The 17,124-nt window shown below is 48.9% G+C and overlaps 2 protein-coding genes across 7 annotated transcripts; both read right to left on the bottom strand.

Annotated features, from left to right (window-relative positions):
• Positions 1-2,885: 2,885 nt before the first annotated feature.
• On the bottom strand, positions 2,886-5,385 carry LOC103263433 (glutathione S-transferase Mu 2-like). Its single transcript, XM_021713955.1, has 7 exons — positions 5,350-5,385; positions 4,872-4,947; positions 4,399-4,463; positions 4,028-4,109; positions 3,830-3,930; positions 3,144-3,239; positions 2,886-3,056 (listed from the first exon to the last, which is right to left on the bottom strand). The coding sequence occupies exons 1-7, from the start codon at positions 5,383-5,385 to the stop codon at positions 2,886-2,888; spliced, it is 627 nt and encodes a 208-aa protein (XP_021569630.1).
• A 4,897-nt stretch (positions 5,386-10,282) lies between these two features.
• Positions 10,283-17,111, bottom strand: LOC103263427 (glutathione S-transferase Mu 1). 6 transcript variants are annotated; one of them, XM_008061105.1, is made up of 8 exons: positions 16,990-17,111; positions 16,662-16,737; positions 15,862-15,926; positions 14,578-14,659; positions 14,379-14,479; positions 13,060-13,155; positions 12,872-12,982; positions 10,283-10,836 (listed from the first exon to the last, which is right to left on the bottom strand). In XM_008061105.1, the coding sequence occupies exons 1-8, from the start codon at positions 17,023-17,025 to the stop codon at positions 10,747-10,749; spliced, it is 657 nt and encodes a 218-aa protein (XP_008059296.1). In that variant the 5' UTR covers positions 17,026-17,111; the 3' UTR covers positions 10,283-10,746. The 6 variants fall into 6 exon arrangements, with proteins under 6 accessions (XP_008059296.1, XP_008059298.1, XP_008059295.1 ...); XM_008061107.1 differs by lacking the exon at positions 12,872-12,982; XM_008061104.2 differs by having other exon boundaries at positions 16,662-17,111.
• Between the last annotated feature and the right edge of the window lie 13 nt (positions 17,112-17,124).

The following is a 17,124-nucleotide window of genomic DNA, read 5'->3' on the forward strand; positions in this document are numbered from 1 at the left end:
CCTTTGGCAAAGTCTCAGGATACAAAATGTACAAAAGACAATCGCATTTCTCTACACCAATAATAAACAAACAGAAACCCAAATAAAAAACACAATTCCATTCACAATAGCCACACAAAAAAATGAAATACCTTGGCATCTTCCTACCTTTACAAGGAAAACTACAAAACACTGCTCAAAGAAATCAAAGTTGACACAAACAAGTGGAAAAATATCCCATGCTCATGGATCGGAAGAATCAACATTGTGAAGATGTCCATCTTACCTAAGGCAATCTACAAATTCAATGCAATACCCATCAAATTACCAGCAACATTCTTCCCAGACCTAGAAAAAACAACACAGGAATTCATATGGAAACACAAACGTCCAAGAATAGCCAGAACAATCCTCAGCAAAAAAAACAAAGCAGGTGGTATCACATTACCAGACTTCAAACTTTACTATAAAGCTACAATCATCAAAACAGCTTGGTATTGGTATAGGAACAGGCATATATATATTGGTATATAACAGGAATAGAATTGAGATTCCAGAAGCAAAACCTCAATTTCTCAACCAACTCATCTTCGACAAAGCCTCCATCACCTACCACAGGGGAGAGGAGAACCCATTCAGTAAATGGTGCTGGGAAAACTGGCTGACCACATGCAGAAGATTGAAACAGGACCCCTATCTATCCCCATGCACAAAGATTAATTCCAAATGGATCAGAGACCTAAATGTAAAACCTCAAACCATAAGAACCTTAGAAAATGAAGGAAATACCCTCATGGAAATCGGAACTGGCATCCAATTCCTGAACAAAACCCAAAACCCACAGCTCATAAGAGAGAAGATAGACAAGTGGGACTTTATTAAACTGACAAGCTTCTGCAAAGCCAAAGAAACCATCAAGAGAGCAGGGAGACAGCCTACAGACTGGGAAAAAATATTTGCCAACACCAGTTCTGACAAAGGCTTAACATCCTGGATCTACAAGGAACTCAAACGTGCTGAAAAGAAAAAAAACAAACAACTCCATTATAAAATAGGCAAAAGATATGAACAGACACTTCTTCACAAAGGAAGACATTCGAGCAGCCAACAAACACATGAAGAAATGTTCAACCTCATTAATCATCAGGGAGATGCAAATCAAAACCACACTGAGATACCACCTAACCCCAGTCAGAATGGCGATTATCAACAACTCAAAAAATAACAGCTGCTGGAGAGGGTGTGGCAAAAAGGGAACACTTCTACACTGTTGGTGGGAGTGTAAACCAGTGCAACCTCTGTGGAAAGCAGTGTGGCGATTCCTAAAAGCTCTAAAAATTGACCTTCCATATGATCCCGCAATCCCCCTACTGGGAATATACCCTGAAGAACTCAAATCACTCTATAAAAAAGATACCTGCACACACATGTTTATTGCAGCATTGTTCACAATAGCAAGAAACCTGGAAACAGCCATGCTGCCCGTCAAAAGAGGACTGGATTGAAAAAATGTGGTACATATACACGATGGAATACTACGCAGCCATAAAAAAGAACAAAATCATGAATTTCGCAGCAACCTGGATGGAACTAGAGTCTATAATACTGAGTGACCTCTCACAGAAACAAAGATCCGAGTATCACATGTTCTCACTCATATAATGGACCTTAAACATTCAATGCAATACTATACGAAAATGACTGACAGTACTGGGAAACTATGGTGGGGGGAGGGAGATGGAATTAACAGTAGCAAATATCTGTCTGGGAATGGGGAAACACCCATATCAACAGGGTGCCTGAATGAAATGCAATTGTATACCTAACCCTTAACTGTACCCCACAACGTCATAATAAAAAATAAATAAATAATTAAAAAAAAAAAACAGCTGAGAAAGCAGATCCCTTGGAAGAAGTGAGAAAGATAGAGATTCTAGGCTCAAACACCTGGAGGACTCACCCTTCAAATCCCCATATCTGGACTAAAGGAGAGATTGCTGCTATCACACACGATGACTATGGGTGACACATGATTAACTGTGAGGTGAGGTCATGGGTACTTGGAGCACAGCTCAAATTCAGGAAAAAAAAAAAAGGAGAGGAAGAGAAGCACGGAACAAACCCACTCCACAACAGCCACAAAACACTTCAAGTCAAGCTCCTTCAGCGAGGACAGTCACACACATATGCAAATCGGGCTCCTACCACACCCTGGGACAACAGCACTTTCCCAGATAGTTATGTGATTGGGGCAAAGCATTTCTGGAGATAGGGTATAAATTCTGTGTGTCTTAGTTACTTGATATCAACCCTACCTTGTGAACTAATGTCAGCTACACACACACACTACTAAAATGTTCTGCCTGTCCTGGGCTGTGAAACCCAGGCTGGACAAGGCCTGAGGACTTTCCTTTTGAAACCAAAAAAGGGAGACCCCCAACTGCTCCTCATAGATCCAGAGGCTGACAGGGAACACAGTACAACCTCGTCTGGCTCTGGAAACTTGAACGAATGACTGACCCGCTCATTCTCAGTTTCCTTATCTGTAATATGGGAAGGATCATTCAATCAACCTATAGGAATGTTGTAAGGATTAAATTGGACACATGAGATGTAATATGCTGAGCAGAGGCCCTAGCATAAATACAGTGTTCAATAAAGGCAAATTGGTCTTCATTTTTGCTCCAGAATTGGAGTCTTACTGTGCAATCTTGGCTGGAGTGCAGTTGCAATGTTATGGGCACTGCAGCATCAACATGCCGGGCTCAGGCAATCCTTCTGCTTCAGTCTTACAAAAATCTGGAAGTATAGGCATCCCCCACTACACTCAGCTCATTTTTTTGGTTTAATATAGAGACAGGGTCTTGCCAAATTTCCCAGGTTGGTTTTCCAGAACCAGGAAAGCATCACAGAGAAGGGAAAATGATCAAGAAACATCTAAGAGCAAGGAAGATCGGAGGCATCACCTCAAAACGGGATATGAAGTCCTTCAGGTTTGGGAACGCATCCAGGCATGTGGGCTCAAACATGCGGATCTTCTCAAGGACATCATAAGCGATGAAATCCACAAAGGTAATCTGCACAAGGTCAAAGGTAAGTGGACAGGACCTTCCATAACACAGGAAGTATAGCAACCCACAGTCCCCAAGGCACTCCCCCTTTACCTTGTCCCCTGCAAACCATGGCCGCTTCCCCAGGAACTGTGAGTAGAGCTTCATTGTCTCAGGGAGTCCCTCCAGATACTCTGGTTTCAGTTTCTCCTGAGGCAGAAAACAACTGTCACCACCTCAGACATTTGAGTGGATTCCAGAAACGATGAGAAGAATTTCAGGTGGAAATGGAGGAAGGAGAGAAACTAAGGCCTTTCGGGAGTCCCCTGATCCTCCTGTTAGGAAAAGGCATTGATCCCTGTGCATGTCAAGACCACACTTGGAAAAAAGTGGTGAAGCCAGAATATGAGGGTGCTACTACTACATTCCTCTGTACTTGCTTTCCTCATGGTTTGAGTGTCTGTCTTCAGACACCTGGGGGAGGTGGCCCACAGCAGAGGTCAGGGATCAGAGATGGAGCAGATTCTGGAAGCAAATACTATGGTCTAGAAAGCAAATTTCCCCTCTGGGAAGTCTGGACTCTGTGATAAGATCGGTGGGAAGAGTGAGGTAGAGGTTTTATTTTGATGCCACTTTGGGGTTTGAGGGTCACTCAGATGGCGTCATAGGAAATAGTCTGGAGAATTAGTAGTGCAAGAAGTTCAGATGGAAAGAGGACCAGTTAGGTGGGAATGTCACACTCCTGTCTCCTGACCCAAACGCTACCAGGAACCAGGCTGGAGAGGAAAGGTAGGACTCACAAAGTCCGGATTGTAACAGAGTCTGGCCAGCTGGATGAAAGTGTCCCACAGCTGGTTGGTCAACATGTCCACTCGAATCTTCTCCTCTTCTGTCTCCCCACCTGCCACACACACAACAGAGACTTGCGCTCAGCCTCCCCTTCCAGCCAAGCCCAGGGGAAAGCCACTGTCCCCTCACCCACAGCCAGCCCCACTCACACATGTTGTGTTTGCGGGCAATGTAGCGCAGGATGGCATTGCTCTGGGTGATCTTGTGAGCCCCGTCGATTAAGTAGGGCAGCTGACGGGCAAGAAGTCAGGTCAGTCGGGCCGCCAGGCATTAGGCTAGGGCACAGGTGATGGCACTCACTGTACCTGCCCGTGCTGGGCCCTAAGTAAGAATACTCAACAGTAGTAGATAAAAGTAGTAGATAAATGGGACATGGAATGTCATGGAAAGGCAGTGTAGAGAACCAGGCATGAGAGTAGAAGGCAGAAGGCACCTGACCCTCAACCTCTAGGCTGGGGACAGGACATGCAGTCAGAGACTCCTTGGCTTTCCCCAAAACCGCCCCCTCCCCTGCACCTACATTGGGAAAGTCCAGGCCCAGCTTGAATTTTTCATTCAGCCATTGGCTTCTGTCATAGTCAGGAGCTGTGGTGGAAAAAAGGGGGTGAAAACAAGCCTCCCAGAGTCCCACCCACCTTCCTGGGACCCTCCCAAGAACTCAGTGGCAAGACCCCGGAGTCAGGTAGATCTAGAATCTGGTAGGGGAAGATTCTTTGTAAGGACTCTGGACCCTACATGACTAAGACTCACAAAGGTTTAGGCAGGCCTTAAGGTGGAATCCATCTCAATTATCTATGCAAGGAGGCCCAGCAATCTCCTCCCAGCGACCTGCCTTGGAAGGCCAGCCTGCACCCTCCAAGGGGTCTAGGGATGGATTGACTGCAGCCCCAGCAGGTGGAGGCCTGCAGAGGTAGCAAAGGGTGGCCACACAGGGGTTGCTTGGGACCAACTCAGCAGGAGAGGGCAGGGGTCAGGACAAGAGGGTGCCCTTACCATCCCCCACGGAGTACAACTTTTCCTCATAGCTTGAGTCTGTGTATTCCAGGAGCAGGCGGATGGCGTGGGCCAGCTGGGAGAGATGGCCAAGGCACAGGGCAGAGAGGCGTGACTTTATCTGCTCCAGGTGAGCCCCTACTCTACACCACAGCAACACACACACACACACACACACACACACACACACACACACACACACACACAGCAGCAGGCACAGGGAGTGACAGGCAGCATGTTCCAGCTTGCCCTGAAGAGGAACCAGCTCTAGAATCCGCGCCCCTGCTTAACACAGCAACACACACACACACACACACACACACACACACACACAGCGGCAGGCACAGGGAGTGACAGGCAGCATGTTCCAGCTTGCCCTGAAGAGGAACCAGCTCTAGAATCCGCGCCCCTGCTTAACACGTCCCCACCCCTTAGCCCCTTGTTGTGTAGCGTCCGGAGCCCTTACACCCTCACTCACCCCACGGATGTCCCAGTACCCCAGTATCATCGGCATGGCGCTGGTGCTCAGGACGCAGCGGCCACGACTCAGGGGGACCGGCCGGTGACTCACTGCAGGTTCCTGGGAGGGCAGGGGTGGGGTTTTGGTCGGGGCCTAGTGATAGCGCCCACCCCCTAGGCCCTCAGCTGGCCGGTTTTAAATGTCTTCACCTCTACCCGGTGAGGAAATGGGCCCAAGACACCAGAGGGCAGGAACCAGTTGCTCCCTCCCGGCTGGAAGGAGAGAACTCCACCCCAGCTTCCCAGCCTCCCAGGCTGGAGGTTTCTGTGAGCGAGGTCTGGATGCCCAGAAGCCCAAGACAGGGCTCTGACTCACCTGCTTCCCCAGCCCCACCTCCAACCACACCCCTGCTAGATCCATGGGGACTTGGTTGTGCCCTTGGGTCACAGGCCAGATCCTGAAAGAGCAAAGTTCTTCTCCCTCCCCTCCCCTCCGGCGTCAGCTTTTGCCTCTTGCCTGCCCAGTGCCCGCAGGCCCTGGGAGGCTCAGGCTGGCAGCGAGTCAGTATAAAAGGTGATGCCTTCAACTTAGCACCTATCACTGGAAGACCAGGTCCCCCAACCCAAAAATTCCTCACAGGCGATACACTCCCAGATACCCAATGTGGACACAGGAACAATATCAGTGTGATGGGAGCAATCCCAGGGGAAGGGCCAAAGCAAAGACTTTGGTCTCTGAGTTTGAAGTGCCAAGGTCAAATTGATCAAGCCATAGGTAGTGGGAAATAGAAAGTTTTTCACAGGGAAATACACACACAGGGACATTTATAGACACTGATTCGTCAGGCAAAAACATGCACAAACTATTTTTTACAAAGGTAAAGGGAGAAAACATCAAGGTATTTTTATACACCTATAAAAGTTTCGTAAGATGAGACTGTGACCCCAAAAGTGCCTCAGGTAGTGCAGGAAGGTCTACGTGTGTTGCTGGCAGCATCCCTATTAAATTATTCTCCCTACTGAGCAATCAATTAATCTGTTATAACAGCATAAAGCCACTCTTACCCTTTGCCTCGTAGTTATCTGCTTTGGGGATCTACCCAAACAAAATAATCAAAGCCGGGAAAGCAATTAGTTCAAAGGTAATGTTCCTGCCATCTGAAAGATAAACAGATTAGAACATCCACCCAATAGCATAAGAATGACTAAGCAAACTGTAATTTAGCTACAAGAAATAAATCTAGATAGCCATTAAATATTAGATGCACACGCATGTGAACTTCCAGCAGGTACAAATATTTAGTGAAATGTTACTGCAGAACCTAAGAGTGTGTGAACACAGCAAACTTATGTACCCAAGAAGTAGGAATGAATAAAAATCAGAGGAGAATTTGAAGTGACACCACTAAAGTTAGAATATCATTTGCTTAACAACTATTCATTGAGCATCTATTATGTTCAGGGATCATTCTAGGTGTTACACAAACACCTGGAACATCAGTGAACAAGAAGACAGAAAAATACATGCCTCCATGGCATTCATATCCTATGGGAGAAAGCAGACAAAACACGCTCACAGATAACTCAGGACATATCATCAATGCATGCTTTTCTTTGAAATGTAACTTATATGCAGTGAAGTACACAGCTCTTAAGCGTACACCTCTCTGGCTTTTCTACATGTATTCACTCATGTGATCACCATCCAGATCAAGACAGAACATCCCCCATACTCTACCAGGTTCCATCAGTGAACCACTTTCCACATCCAGCCAAGGTCACCATTCATCTGACCTCCAGCACCATGGAGTCCTTAGCCTTGTTCTTAATTTTCACGTAAATTGAATAATATACTATGTGCTTTTTCTGTCGGATCCTTTTCTCAACATGTCTGTGAAGTTTATCCATGCTGTTACATGTGGTTTCGGTACACTTATTTTCATTGTAGTATAGTATTCCATCTTAAAAAATGGAATTATAGCCGGGCTCAGTGGCTCAGCCTGTAATCCCGCGCCTTTGGGAGGCTGAGGTGAGTGGATTGCCTGAGCCCGCGGGTTCGAGACCCGCCTGGGCAGCGAGACCTCATCTCTACAATAAATCAAAAAATCAGCCGGGCGTGGTAGTACATGCCTGTAATTCCGGCTACTTGGAAAGCTGAGGCGGAAGGATCGCCAGAGCCCAGCAGGTCAAGGCTGCGGTGGCCAGGAGCAGCCACTGCACTCCAGTCTGGGCGACAGAGTGACTCCAACTCAAAAAAAAAAAAAAATAGAATTATAGTCTGAACTCAGTGGCTCAGCCTGTAATCCCAGAACTTTGGGAGGCCGAGGTAAGTGGATTTTCTGAGCCCACAGGCTCAAAACCAGCCTGGGCAACTTGGCGAGACTTCGTCTCTACAAATACATCAAAAAATTAACCAGGCATGGTAATGCACGTCTTTAGTTCCAGCTCCTTGGAAGGTTGAGGCAGAAGGATCGCCAGAGCCCAGCAGATCGATGCTGGGGTGGGCGTGAGCATGCCACAGCACCCCAGCCTGGGTGACAGAGTGAGACTCCAACTCAAAAAAAAAAAAAAGAAATTATATTAATAAACCACATTTTATTTGTCTGCTGTTTTATTCATGGAATTTGATTGCTCTCATGTATTGCCTACTTAAAATAAAACAGCTATCAATATCATCATACATAACTCTTGGAATACATCAGCACTTAGTCCTGTTGGGTGGGATTTCTGGGTCACAGGACGATATATGTTTTGCTCTAGTTAATACTGCCAGTATGCCAAAGTGTTCTCAATGTGTTTTGCTCTAGTCGGTACCACCAGTATGCCAAAGTGTTCTCAAGCAGCAATGTATTAGAGTTTGGGGTACTCCATAAATTCAAAAGCAGTTATCAGTTCTTTTGAGTCAGAGCCTCACTCTGTTACCCAGGCACAATCATGGCTCACTGCATCCCCAACCTCCTGGACTTAGGCAATCCTTCTGCCTCAGCCTTCTGTGTACCTGGAACTATAGGCACATTGCACACCTAACTAGTTTTTAAAAAATGTTTGTAGATTCGAGGTCCCTCTGTGCTGCCCAGGCTGGTCTCCAGCACCAGAGCTCAAGCACTGCTCCCGCCTTGGCCTCCCAAAGTACTGGGATTACAGACAAGAACCACTGCACCTGGTCCTGTTAGTCCTTTTAATGTTAGACATTCTAGTATTATAAGGGAGTTTCTTCTGGTGTCTATAACTTCTCTGCTACCTAACTTTCCATATGTTTACTGGCCATTTGTATATTCACTTTTGGTAAATATATGTTCAAATTTGGACCCATTTTTTTAATGCGTTGTGCATTCAGATAAGATAAATTTGCTACAATAATGTGTATTGCAAATTATTTGGCTGAGTCTTGCCTGAATACCTAACCCACAAGCCATCTATTTCTGGTGAAATAGTTTGAGAAATGCTGAGCTATGAGAAACTTTCCCTGAAGCAGCTCACTCCAGAATGCAATTCAAAATCATTGAAGAAAGCTGGGTGCAGTGGCTCACACCTGTAATCCCAGCACTTTGGGAAGTAGAAGAGGAAGGATTATCTGAGACCAGGGGTTTGAAACCAGCCTGGGCAACTTGGTGAGACCTCATCTCTACAATAAATCAAAATATTAGCCGGGCATGGTGGCACCTGCCTGTAGCTCCAACTACTTGGAAGGCTGAGGTGGAAGGATCGCCTGAGCCCAGCAGGTTGGGGCTGTGGTGACCGTGAGCAAGCCACTGTACTCCAGCCTGGGCAACAGAGTGAGAGTCCAACTCAAAAAGAAAAAAATCATTGAAGAGGATGCAATGCAGATGAAGAAATGGATACTGTTGGATCAGGACAAAGGAAGCCTATGCTAGAATGTTCCTGGATATAAACCAGGACGAGACCTGCCTGTAGATCCCCACATGGGCTTTGGAGTTAGAGACCTCAGAATAAGAAAGAAAAAAAGTTTGTAAGTTCAAAAGCAAAGGGATGCAGACACACTGGCATCCCCGCTCATCAGAAATGCTAAATTCTGGAAAAGAGTAAGTAAACCCATCAGAGGACTTAAGGTCTTTATTCTAGAATTCTATACCCAGCGAATGTAGTAAGAACATACCAGGATACAGACATTTGATGTTATGGAAGGACTAAAGAAATTTATCTCACCAGGCAAATAGCTCACCCTTGTAATCTTAGCACGTTGTGAGGCAGAGGTGAGAGGATTGCCTCAGCCCAGGGGTTGGAGACCAGCCTGGGCAACTTGGCAAGACCTCGTCTCTATAATAAATTTAAAAATTAGTCAGGCATGGTAGCATGCCTGTAGTTTCACCTACTTGGAAGGCTGAGACTGAAGGACCACATGAGCCCAGCAATTTGACGCTGCAGTGGCCATGAGTGTGCTACTGCACTCCAAGATTGGGTGATAAAGTGAGACGCTGACTCAAAAAATACATTAAAAGAAAGAAGAACTGTCTCTCACAGGTAGGTACCCAGAAAGCAGGGTAATACCCCCATGACAGCTGTGCAGCAAGCCCAGAGAGGGCCTCTTGAAGGCATCTGAGAAAAACCAGAAAGATGGATCTTGAAGACCTAGCAGATGTGACAGAGAGGACAAAAGGGATTCAAGTTTTCTCTCCTGGGTTCCCACCACCTCTGGGTCCCTATGCCCTGAGACACACAGTTTTGCATAACCATGGAAAGGACCCAGTCAAGCTGGATCAGTGATTGAGAGATCCAGACACAGAAAGGGGCATCCTTCCTATGAAACGCTGTGTGGGGCTTCCTGCTCTATGGGTGTCAGAAGTGGGAGCAAGAAGCCTCAAGCCCCTTACTACAGCCACCAGAATCCTGAGGAACCCAGCTACTACCAGGGTCTCCAGTCAGTCCTTGGAAGTAGTAGTGCCAGTTAGATGGTCTGGGAGCCAGGAGGGAATAAGACAAGACACAGCAAATGTGGTTTAGGATTTACTAGGGATCTGGTAGTCCTAGGACTGGCACTACACTGGGTGGGCACAGCCTGCCCACCAGCCAATACTGGTTTTTCATGCAGTGCTGGGACACCTTGGGGCTGACTTCCACAGGAGAGGGGATCAAGTTAGGCCTCTCAAAGCAGACACGAACACTCACAGGTCGGAAGGTCAGGTTGGCCTTAGTGCAGAAAAGGGAACATTGAGAACATTTTTTTTTTTTTTTTGCTGAAGGACTAGGGAGCCTGAGGTTTCAACAGGCCTGACAGGATAGGAACTTGGGGGAAGTAAAGAGGGTCACTAAGGCCTTGGGGATGAGATGGGAATGAAAAGAAGGAGAAAGAACCAAGAAGGTAGCTCCAGGGGTGCAGAGTGTCTAGCTGTCCTCCAGGGCCTCAGGCAGCAGGTTCGGTAATGTCCTCACTCCCATCTTCTAGCCTTACCAGGCTCTATTTGTTGCCCCAGATGGCCACCTTTGTGTACAGAGGCGTTGGGAGGAAATGGCTGGACTTCATGTAGACAGAGATCTTCTTTAAACCCTGAGAAGGGAGAAAGGAAGTCAGAGCTCGGGGTCTGCTGCCAACAGGGCTGAGTGGTCCCACGGCAGGCACCGCAGATCAGGACCCAATGGCAGCCTTTCCACATGGACTCAGGGGTTGGAGCATCACTGTCTTTCAGGGTCCCCTGCTATGCTGGGTTAACTCTTCCGATGACGCTGAACTAACGTCACACCTGAATCAGAGCTGTCACCGATGGAGACTCTATATATGCTCGGTGCTCTGGATCCACTAGAGATTACAATACAGACTTAGAAAACCCACTCAGCTTCCCTGCAAGGTTGGTTCTACTATGGCCATTTCTCAGAAGGGAAACTGAGGTACATAGACGTTCAAGAACTTCCTCATGCTCATATAGCTAGCAAGTGGGTCAGGGCTGGATGTAGCTTGGCTCTCTCTTCAGTTCGAACTCTTTCTGCCAAATTATCCCCTTCCCCTCAGTCCCCAGAAGGCACTATCACTCCCTGTCTGCACAAACATTCTCCTATATCACAGGGAGGCTCCTAGCTGGCCGAGTTTGCTCACAAAGAAGGGACTTCTAGTAGGACCCAAGGGCTCTGAACTTGTGCAGCCTGGAAGAGAGCAGGTCTCACCTGATGATTCAACAAAACCTGGATGAACCCACAAAAGAAAGACCAGGCCAGGCTCTAACCATCACTCCCTGAAAGCAGAAAGTCTAAAGTTCTCCACCTAGTGCCTGAGCTCCATCTCACTGGGCCCCAACTTATCTCAACCTCCAGCCCTGCTGCGGGGGACCAGGAGATATGGCACCCAGGTGTGTTGTGTGCAATCTTACCAGAATAAAGTGCCCAGAAAACTTCTAAAGATCCAAGGAGACCCAGGACTGCCTGTGCCCAAACAGTCAGGCTCAGATAGGCCACATGCTGCAGCCCTTAGCTCACCCCTCCCCCACACCTCTTACATAACCCCAAGGCCACCCAGCCTGGACTAGAACCAGAGCTGATGAGAACTAGCTGAGAAAGCAGATCCCTTGCGGGGAGTGGAAAAGGAAACCAGATTCTAGGCACAGACACCTGTAGGACTCATGCCTCAAACCCCCACAGCTGGACTGAAGGAGATATTGCTGCTATCAAGCATGTTGACTGCAGGTGACAGAAGATTAGCCGTGAGGCGAGGTCACGGCTCTGCTCCCAGGCTCCCGCTGGTACCACATACTCCCCACAGTCTGGTGCCTGCAGTTCCCTAACTGCACTCACCCTAGTATGGCAGTCATCCTTGCATCTCCCATTGTGCCTGACACAGATCTCAACAGAGGAGAAGATCAGTGCACGTGAGTTCAAGTCAGGGAGCGACCATACCTCACAGGTAGAACACTTGGAATGTTGGCGGGAAGGAGAGGAAGAGGAAGAGAAACAGGGAAGGAATGTGCCCCACTTAGAACCCTTCAAGTCAAAATCCTTCAGCAGGGTACCCACAGACGTACCCAAACCAGCTTCAAACACAGCCCTGGGGCTCAGAATTCCCCTGAGGGAGAACTGATTGAAGATGAGCCATGAATACTGTCTGCGTATTTAGTGCTCAGCATCAGTCCTACCTTGTGCCAATCTATAATGCCAGCTATATGCATTCGCCTGAAATGTTCTACCTCCTCCACAGTGTCCTGGGCTATGAAATCTAGGTTGGACAAGGCCTGAGGACTTTATTTTTGGCACCACAAAGGGAGAGAGAGCCCTGACTGCTCCCCATAGATTCAGAGGCTGACAGGGAGCCCAGCACAGCCTCGCCTGCTATGGAAACTGGGGAAAACAACTTACCTGCTCATTCTCAGTTTCCTTATATGTTAAATGGAAGGAATAATTCAATCAACCTGCAGAAATGATGTAAGGATTAAAGTGGACACACTAGATGTACTATGCTGAGCACAGGGCCTGGCATGGAACCAGGACTAAATAGATGCCGGTTATTATTATTATTATTGGTTTAGCTCTAGGCCTGAAAAGCAAAGGAGGGCAAAGGAACAAGAGATATCAAAGAGAAAGGCGGTCAAGGGCATCACCTCAAATCGGGACACGAAGTCCTTCAGGTTTGGGAATGCGTCTAAGCACTTTGGCTCAAATATACGGTGCAGGTCAAGGATATCGTAAGCGAGAAAATCCACAAAGGTGATCTGCAGAAGATCAAAGTAAGTGGGTGGGTACATCCGAATCACAGGAAGAATGGCAACTCCCATACCTTCCCTCTCACCTTGTCCCCTGCAAACCATGGCCGCTTCCCCAGGAACTGTGAGAAGAGCCTCATCATGTCAGGGAGGCCCTCCAGGTACTCTGGCTTCAGTTTCTCCTGAGGCAGAAAACAGCTGTCACCACCTCAGACAAGCTCCCTGCACAGAAGCAGGCCTCCCAGGGCTGTGCATGGCCCCAGCTGGCCATGAGTCATCCTCCCAACACCTCCCAACAACTGGAACTGAGTCAGTGCCCAAGCTTCCATTTCATACACCAACATTTATTAGACTCCTACTGGGTACCAGACCTCACGAGAAGGTAGAGGGGATTATGAAGTTGTCCCTGAATCAGTCACCACTGACCCCCAGACAACTCTCCTATGGGTCAGACTCAGGAGCCCCTGAGCACTGGCAGGCTCTGGACTCAACATCAAGCCAAATCAAAGATGCAAAGAATAGAAAGCGCTCAGGGAAAGAAGTCGAAAGGCCCATCTGGTGGGGAAGCAAAGGAATGGATGGACATTGGAGTCGTTTCCAGAAAGATGAGAAGAATTGCAATGGAAAGGTAGGAAGGAGAGGGAAGAGTCCCTCTGGCTGAACCTGAGCTGCCTACTAGGTAAATGTGCTGAACCCTGTGTGTGTTAAGGAGAAACACCCGGAAAAGGGTGGGGCAGAATTCCGAGTGTGTGGGTGCCATTTTATTTCCCCATCTTGTCCTTGTCTTCCTCATAGTTTGAGTTTGTATGTTCCAGGAGCAGGCAGATGGCATGACCCATGAAGAGATGGATCAGAAGCCGGGCTCAGTGGCTCAGCCTGTAATCCTGTGCCTTTGAGAGGCTGAAGTGAGTGGACTGCCTGAGTCCGCGGGTTCGAGACCCGCCTGGGCAACTTGGCAAGCCCTCATCTCTACAATAAATCAAAAAGTCAGCCGGGTGTGGTAGTGCATGCCCGTAATTCCGGCTACTTGGAAGGCTGAGGTGGAAGGATCGCCAGAGCCCAGCAGGTCGAGGCTGGTGGTCGGGAGCGGCCACTGCACTCCAGTCTCGGTGACAGAGTGAGACTCCAACTCAAAAAAAAAAAAAGAGATGGCTCAGAGTCAGAGGGCAGCAGAAGAGAGATTCTGAACACATGACTGAATTTCCAACCAGGGCTGTCTGGACTTCCGAGGAACGGCAGGTGGTTCCAGTTTCATGTGAGATAGGTTAGTGTTATAGGGATCACTCTGGTACAGGAAACTGCTTGGAGGATCAGCAGCAAAAAGGACTTCAAGCGAGCACAGGACCAGGTGGAGGGACAGGCAAGATCCGGGTTCCATTTCTGGCCTAGACCAGGGCGTACTCACAAAATCAGGGCTGTAGCAAACTCTGGCCAGCTGATTAGAGACATCCATGGCCTGGTTCTCCAAAATGTCCACTCGAATCTTCTCCTCTTCTGTCTCCCCACCTGCCACACACACCACAGAGACTCACCTCCAGTCTCACCCCCTAGCCAAGCCCAGGGGAAGGCCACTGTTCCCCACACCCGCAGCCAGCCCCACTCACACATGTTGTGTTTGCGGGCAATGTAGCGCAGGATGGCATTGCTCTGGGTGAGCTTGTGAGCCCCGTCGATTAAGTAGGGCAGCTGAAGGGCAAGTGGCAAAGTCAGTCAGGCTGCCAGGCCTTAGGCGAGGCACAGGTGACACCTGGCACTTGCTATACCTGCCCATGCTGGCCCTAAGTAAAAACACTGGAAACCGGGCTCGGTGGCTCAGACTGTAATCCCGCACCTTTGGTGCGGCTGAGGTGAGTGGATTGCCTGAGCCCGTGGGTTCAAGACCCGCCTGGGCAACTTGGTGAGACCTCATCTCTACAATAAATCAAAATGAGCCGGGCGTGGTAGCGCGCATCTGTAGTTCCAGCTACTTGGAAGGCTGAGGCAGAAGGATCGCCAGAGCCCAACAGGTCGAGGCTGCGGTGGCCGGGAGCATGCCACTGCACTCCAGTCTGGGTGACAGAGTGAGACTCCAACTCAAAAAAAAAGAACACTGGAAAGTAGAGGAATGAAGTCCGGGTGCGATAGCTCATGTCTATAATCCTAGCACTTTGGGAGGCCAATGCAGGAAGACTACCTGAGGCTAGGCGCTCAAAAACAGCCTGGGAAACATAGTGAGATCTCCTCTCTACAAAAATCAAAAACATTATCCTGGTGTGGTGGTATGTGTCTATAGTCCCAGCTACACAGGAGGCTCAGATGGAAGGATCACCTGAGCTCAGGATATCGAGGCTATGGTGAGCCATGATCATGCCACTGCACTCCAGCCTGGGTGACAGAGTGAGACCTTAACTCAAAAACAAAAACAAAAACAAAAACACCAGGCACGGTGGTTCACACCTGTAATCCCCGCATTTTGAGGGGCAAGAGGATCGCCTGAGCTCATGGGTTCGACACCAGCCTGAGCAACATGTAGAGACCTTGACTCTACAATAAAAATCAAAAAATTAGCTGGGTGTGGTGGCACATGCCTGTGGTTCCAGCTATTTGGAAGGCTGAGGCGCAAGGATCACCACAGGTCAAGATTGCAGTGGCCATGAGCATGCCATTGCACTACAGCCTGGGTGACAGAATGAGATTCCAACATAAAAAATTTAAAAAAAGGATAAAAAGCAGATGAATGAATGAAGTAGATGAATAGCTGGGACATAGAACGTCATGGGAAGGCAGTGTACAAAACCAGGCACAAGAGTAGAAGGCAGAAGACACCTGATGTAGAACCTCTAGGCTGGAGACAGGACATGCAGAGACACCTTGACTTTCCCAAAAACCGCCCCCTCCCCTGCACCTACATTGGGAAAGTCCAGGCCTAGCTTGAATTTTTCATTCAGCCACTGGCTTCTGTCATAGTCAGGAGCTGTTAAGGAGAAGAGGAGGTGAAAACAAGCCGCCCAGAGTCACACCCTTCTTCCCGGGACCCTCCCAAGGACTCTGTGGTAAGACCCCTGGGTCAGATGGATCTAGAATCCGCACCCCTGTCTCGTGTTCTGAGGTTGGGGAGAAGAATCCCTGGGGCCGGACTCGGTGGCTCAGCCTGTAATCCCAGCACTTTGGGGAGGCCAAAGCGAGTGGATTTCCTGAGTCCGCGGGTTCAAGACCAGCCCGGGCAACTTGGCAAGACCTTGTCTCTACAATAAATCAAAAATTAGCTGGGCATGGTAGCACATGCCTGTAGTTGCGGCTACTTGAAGGCTGAGGTGGAAGGATCGCCAGAGCCCAGGAGGTCAACGCTGGGGTGGCCATGACTGTGCCACTGCACTCCACCCTGGGCAACAGAGTGAGACTCCAATTCAAAAAAAAAAAAGAATCCCTGGAAGGGCTCTGAAACCTCCATGACTAAGGCTTGCAAAGGTTTAGGCAGGCCCTAGGGGGAACCCATCACAATTATTCATAGGGATCATTGACCAGCAATCCCCTCCCAGCTACCTGCCTTGAAAGGCAAGCCTGCACCCTCCAAGGGGTTTAGGGTGGGGGTTGGTTGCAGAACCAGCCCATGGAGGCCAGCAGAGGTAGCAACAGGTGGCCACACAGGGGTTGCTTGCGACCAACTCAGCACAAGAGAGCAGAGGTCGGGACAAGAGGGTGCACTTACCATCCCCCATGGTGTACTTCTTTTCCTCATAGCTTGAGTCTGTGTATTCCAGGAGCAGGCGGATGGCGTGGGCCAACTGGGAGAGACCAGGGCACAGTGCAGAGAGGCGTGATTTTATCAGCTCCAGGTGAGCCCCCCAGTCTACACCTACTGCACTTCCCGCCATACACACATGCACACCCAGGCACGCACAGGCCCTCCTGAGAGGGACAAGCAGTGGCTTCCAGCTCGCCCTGAAGAGAAACCAGCTCTAGAACCCGTGCCCCGGCTGTTCCGCACTCCTCTGCCCCTCGGACCCCTGCTACCGCCAAGGTGGACCCGCGCTCACCCCGCGGATGTCCCAGTACCCCAGTGTCATCGGCATGGGGGTGCTGCTACCGCGGTGGACTCAGCGGCTAGGTCTCGGGGGGCTGGGCCTCAGGGGGGCTGGGCTGTGACTTCCTCCGCTTGCCCAGGGAGAGCG

The sequence above is a fragment of the Carlito syrichta genome, unplaced genomic scaffold, assembly GCF_000164805.1.
Source record: "Carlito syrichta isolate Samal-C Ts95f unplaced genomic scaffold, Tarsius_syrichta-2.0.1 Scaffold305096, whole genome shotgun sequence".
NCBI lineage: Eukaryota > Metazoa > Chordata > Mammalia > Primates > Tarsiidae > Carlito > Carlito syrichta.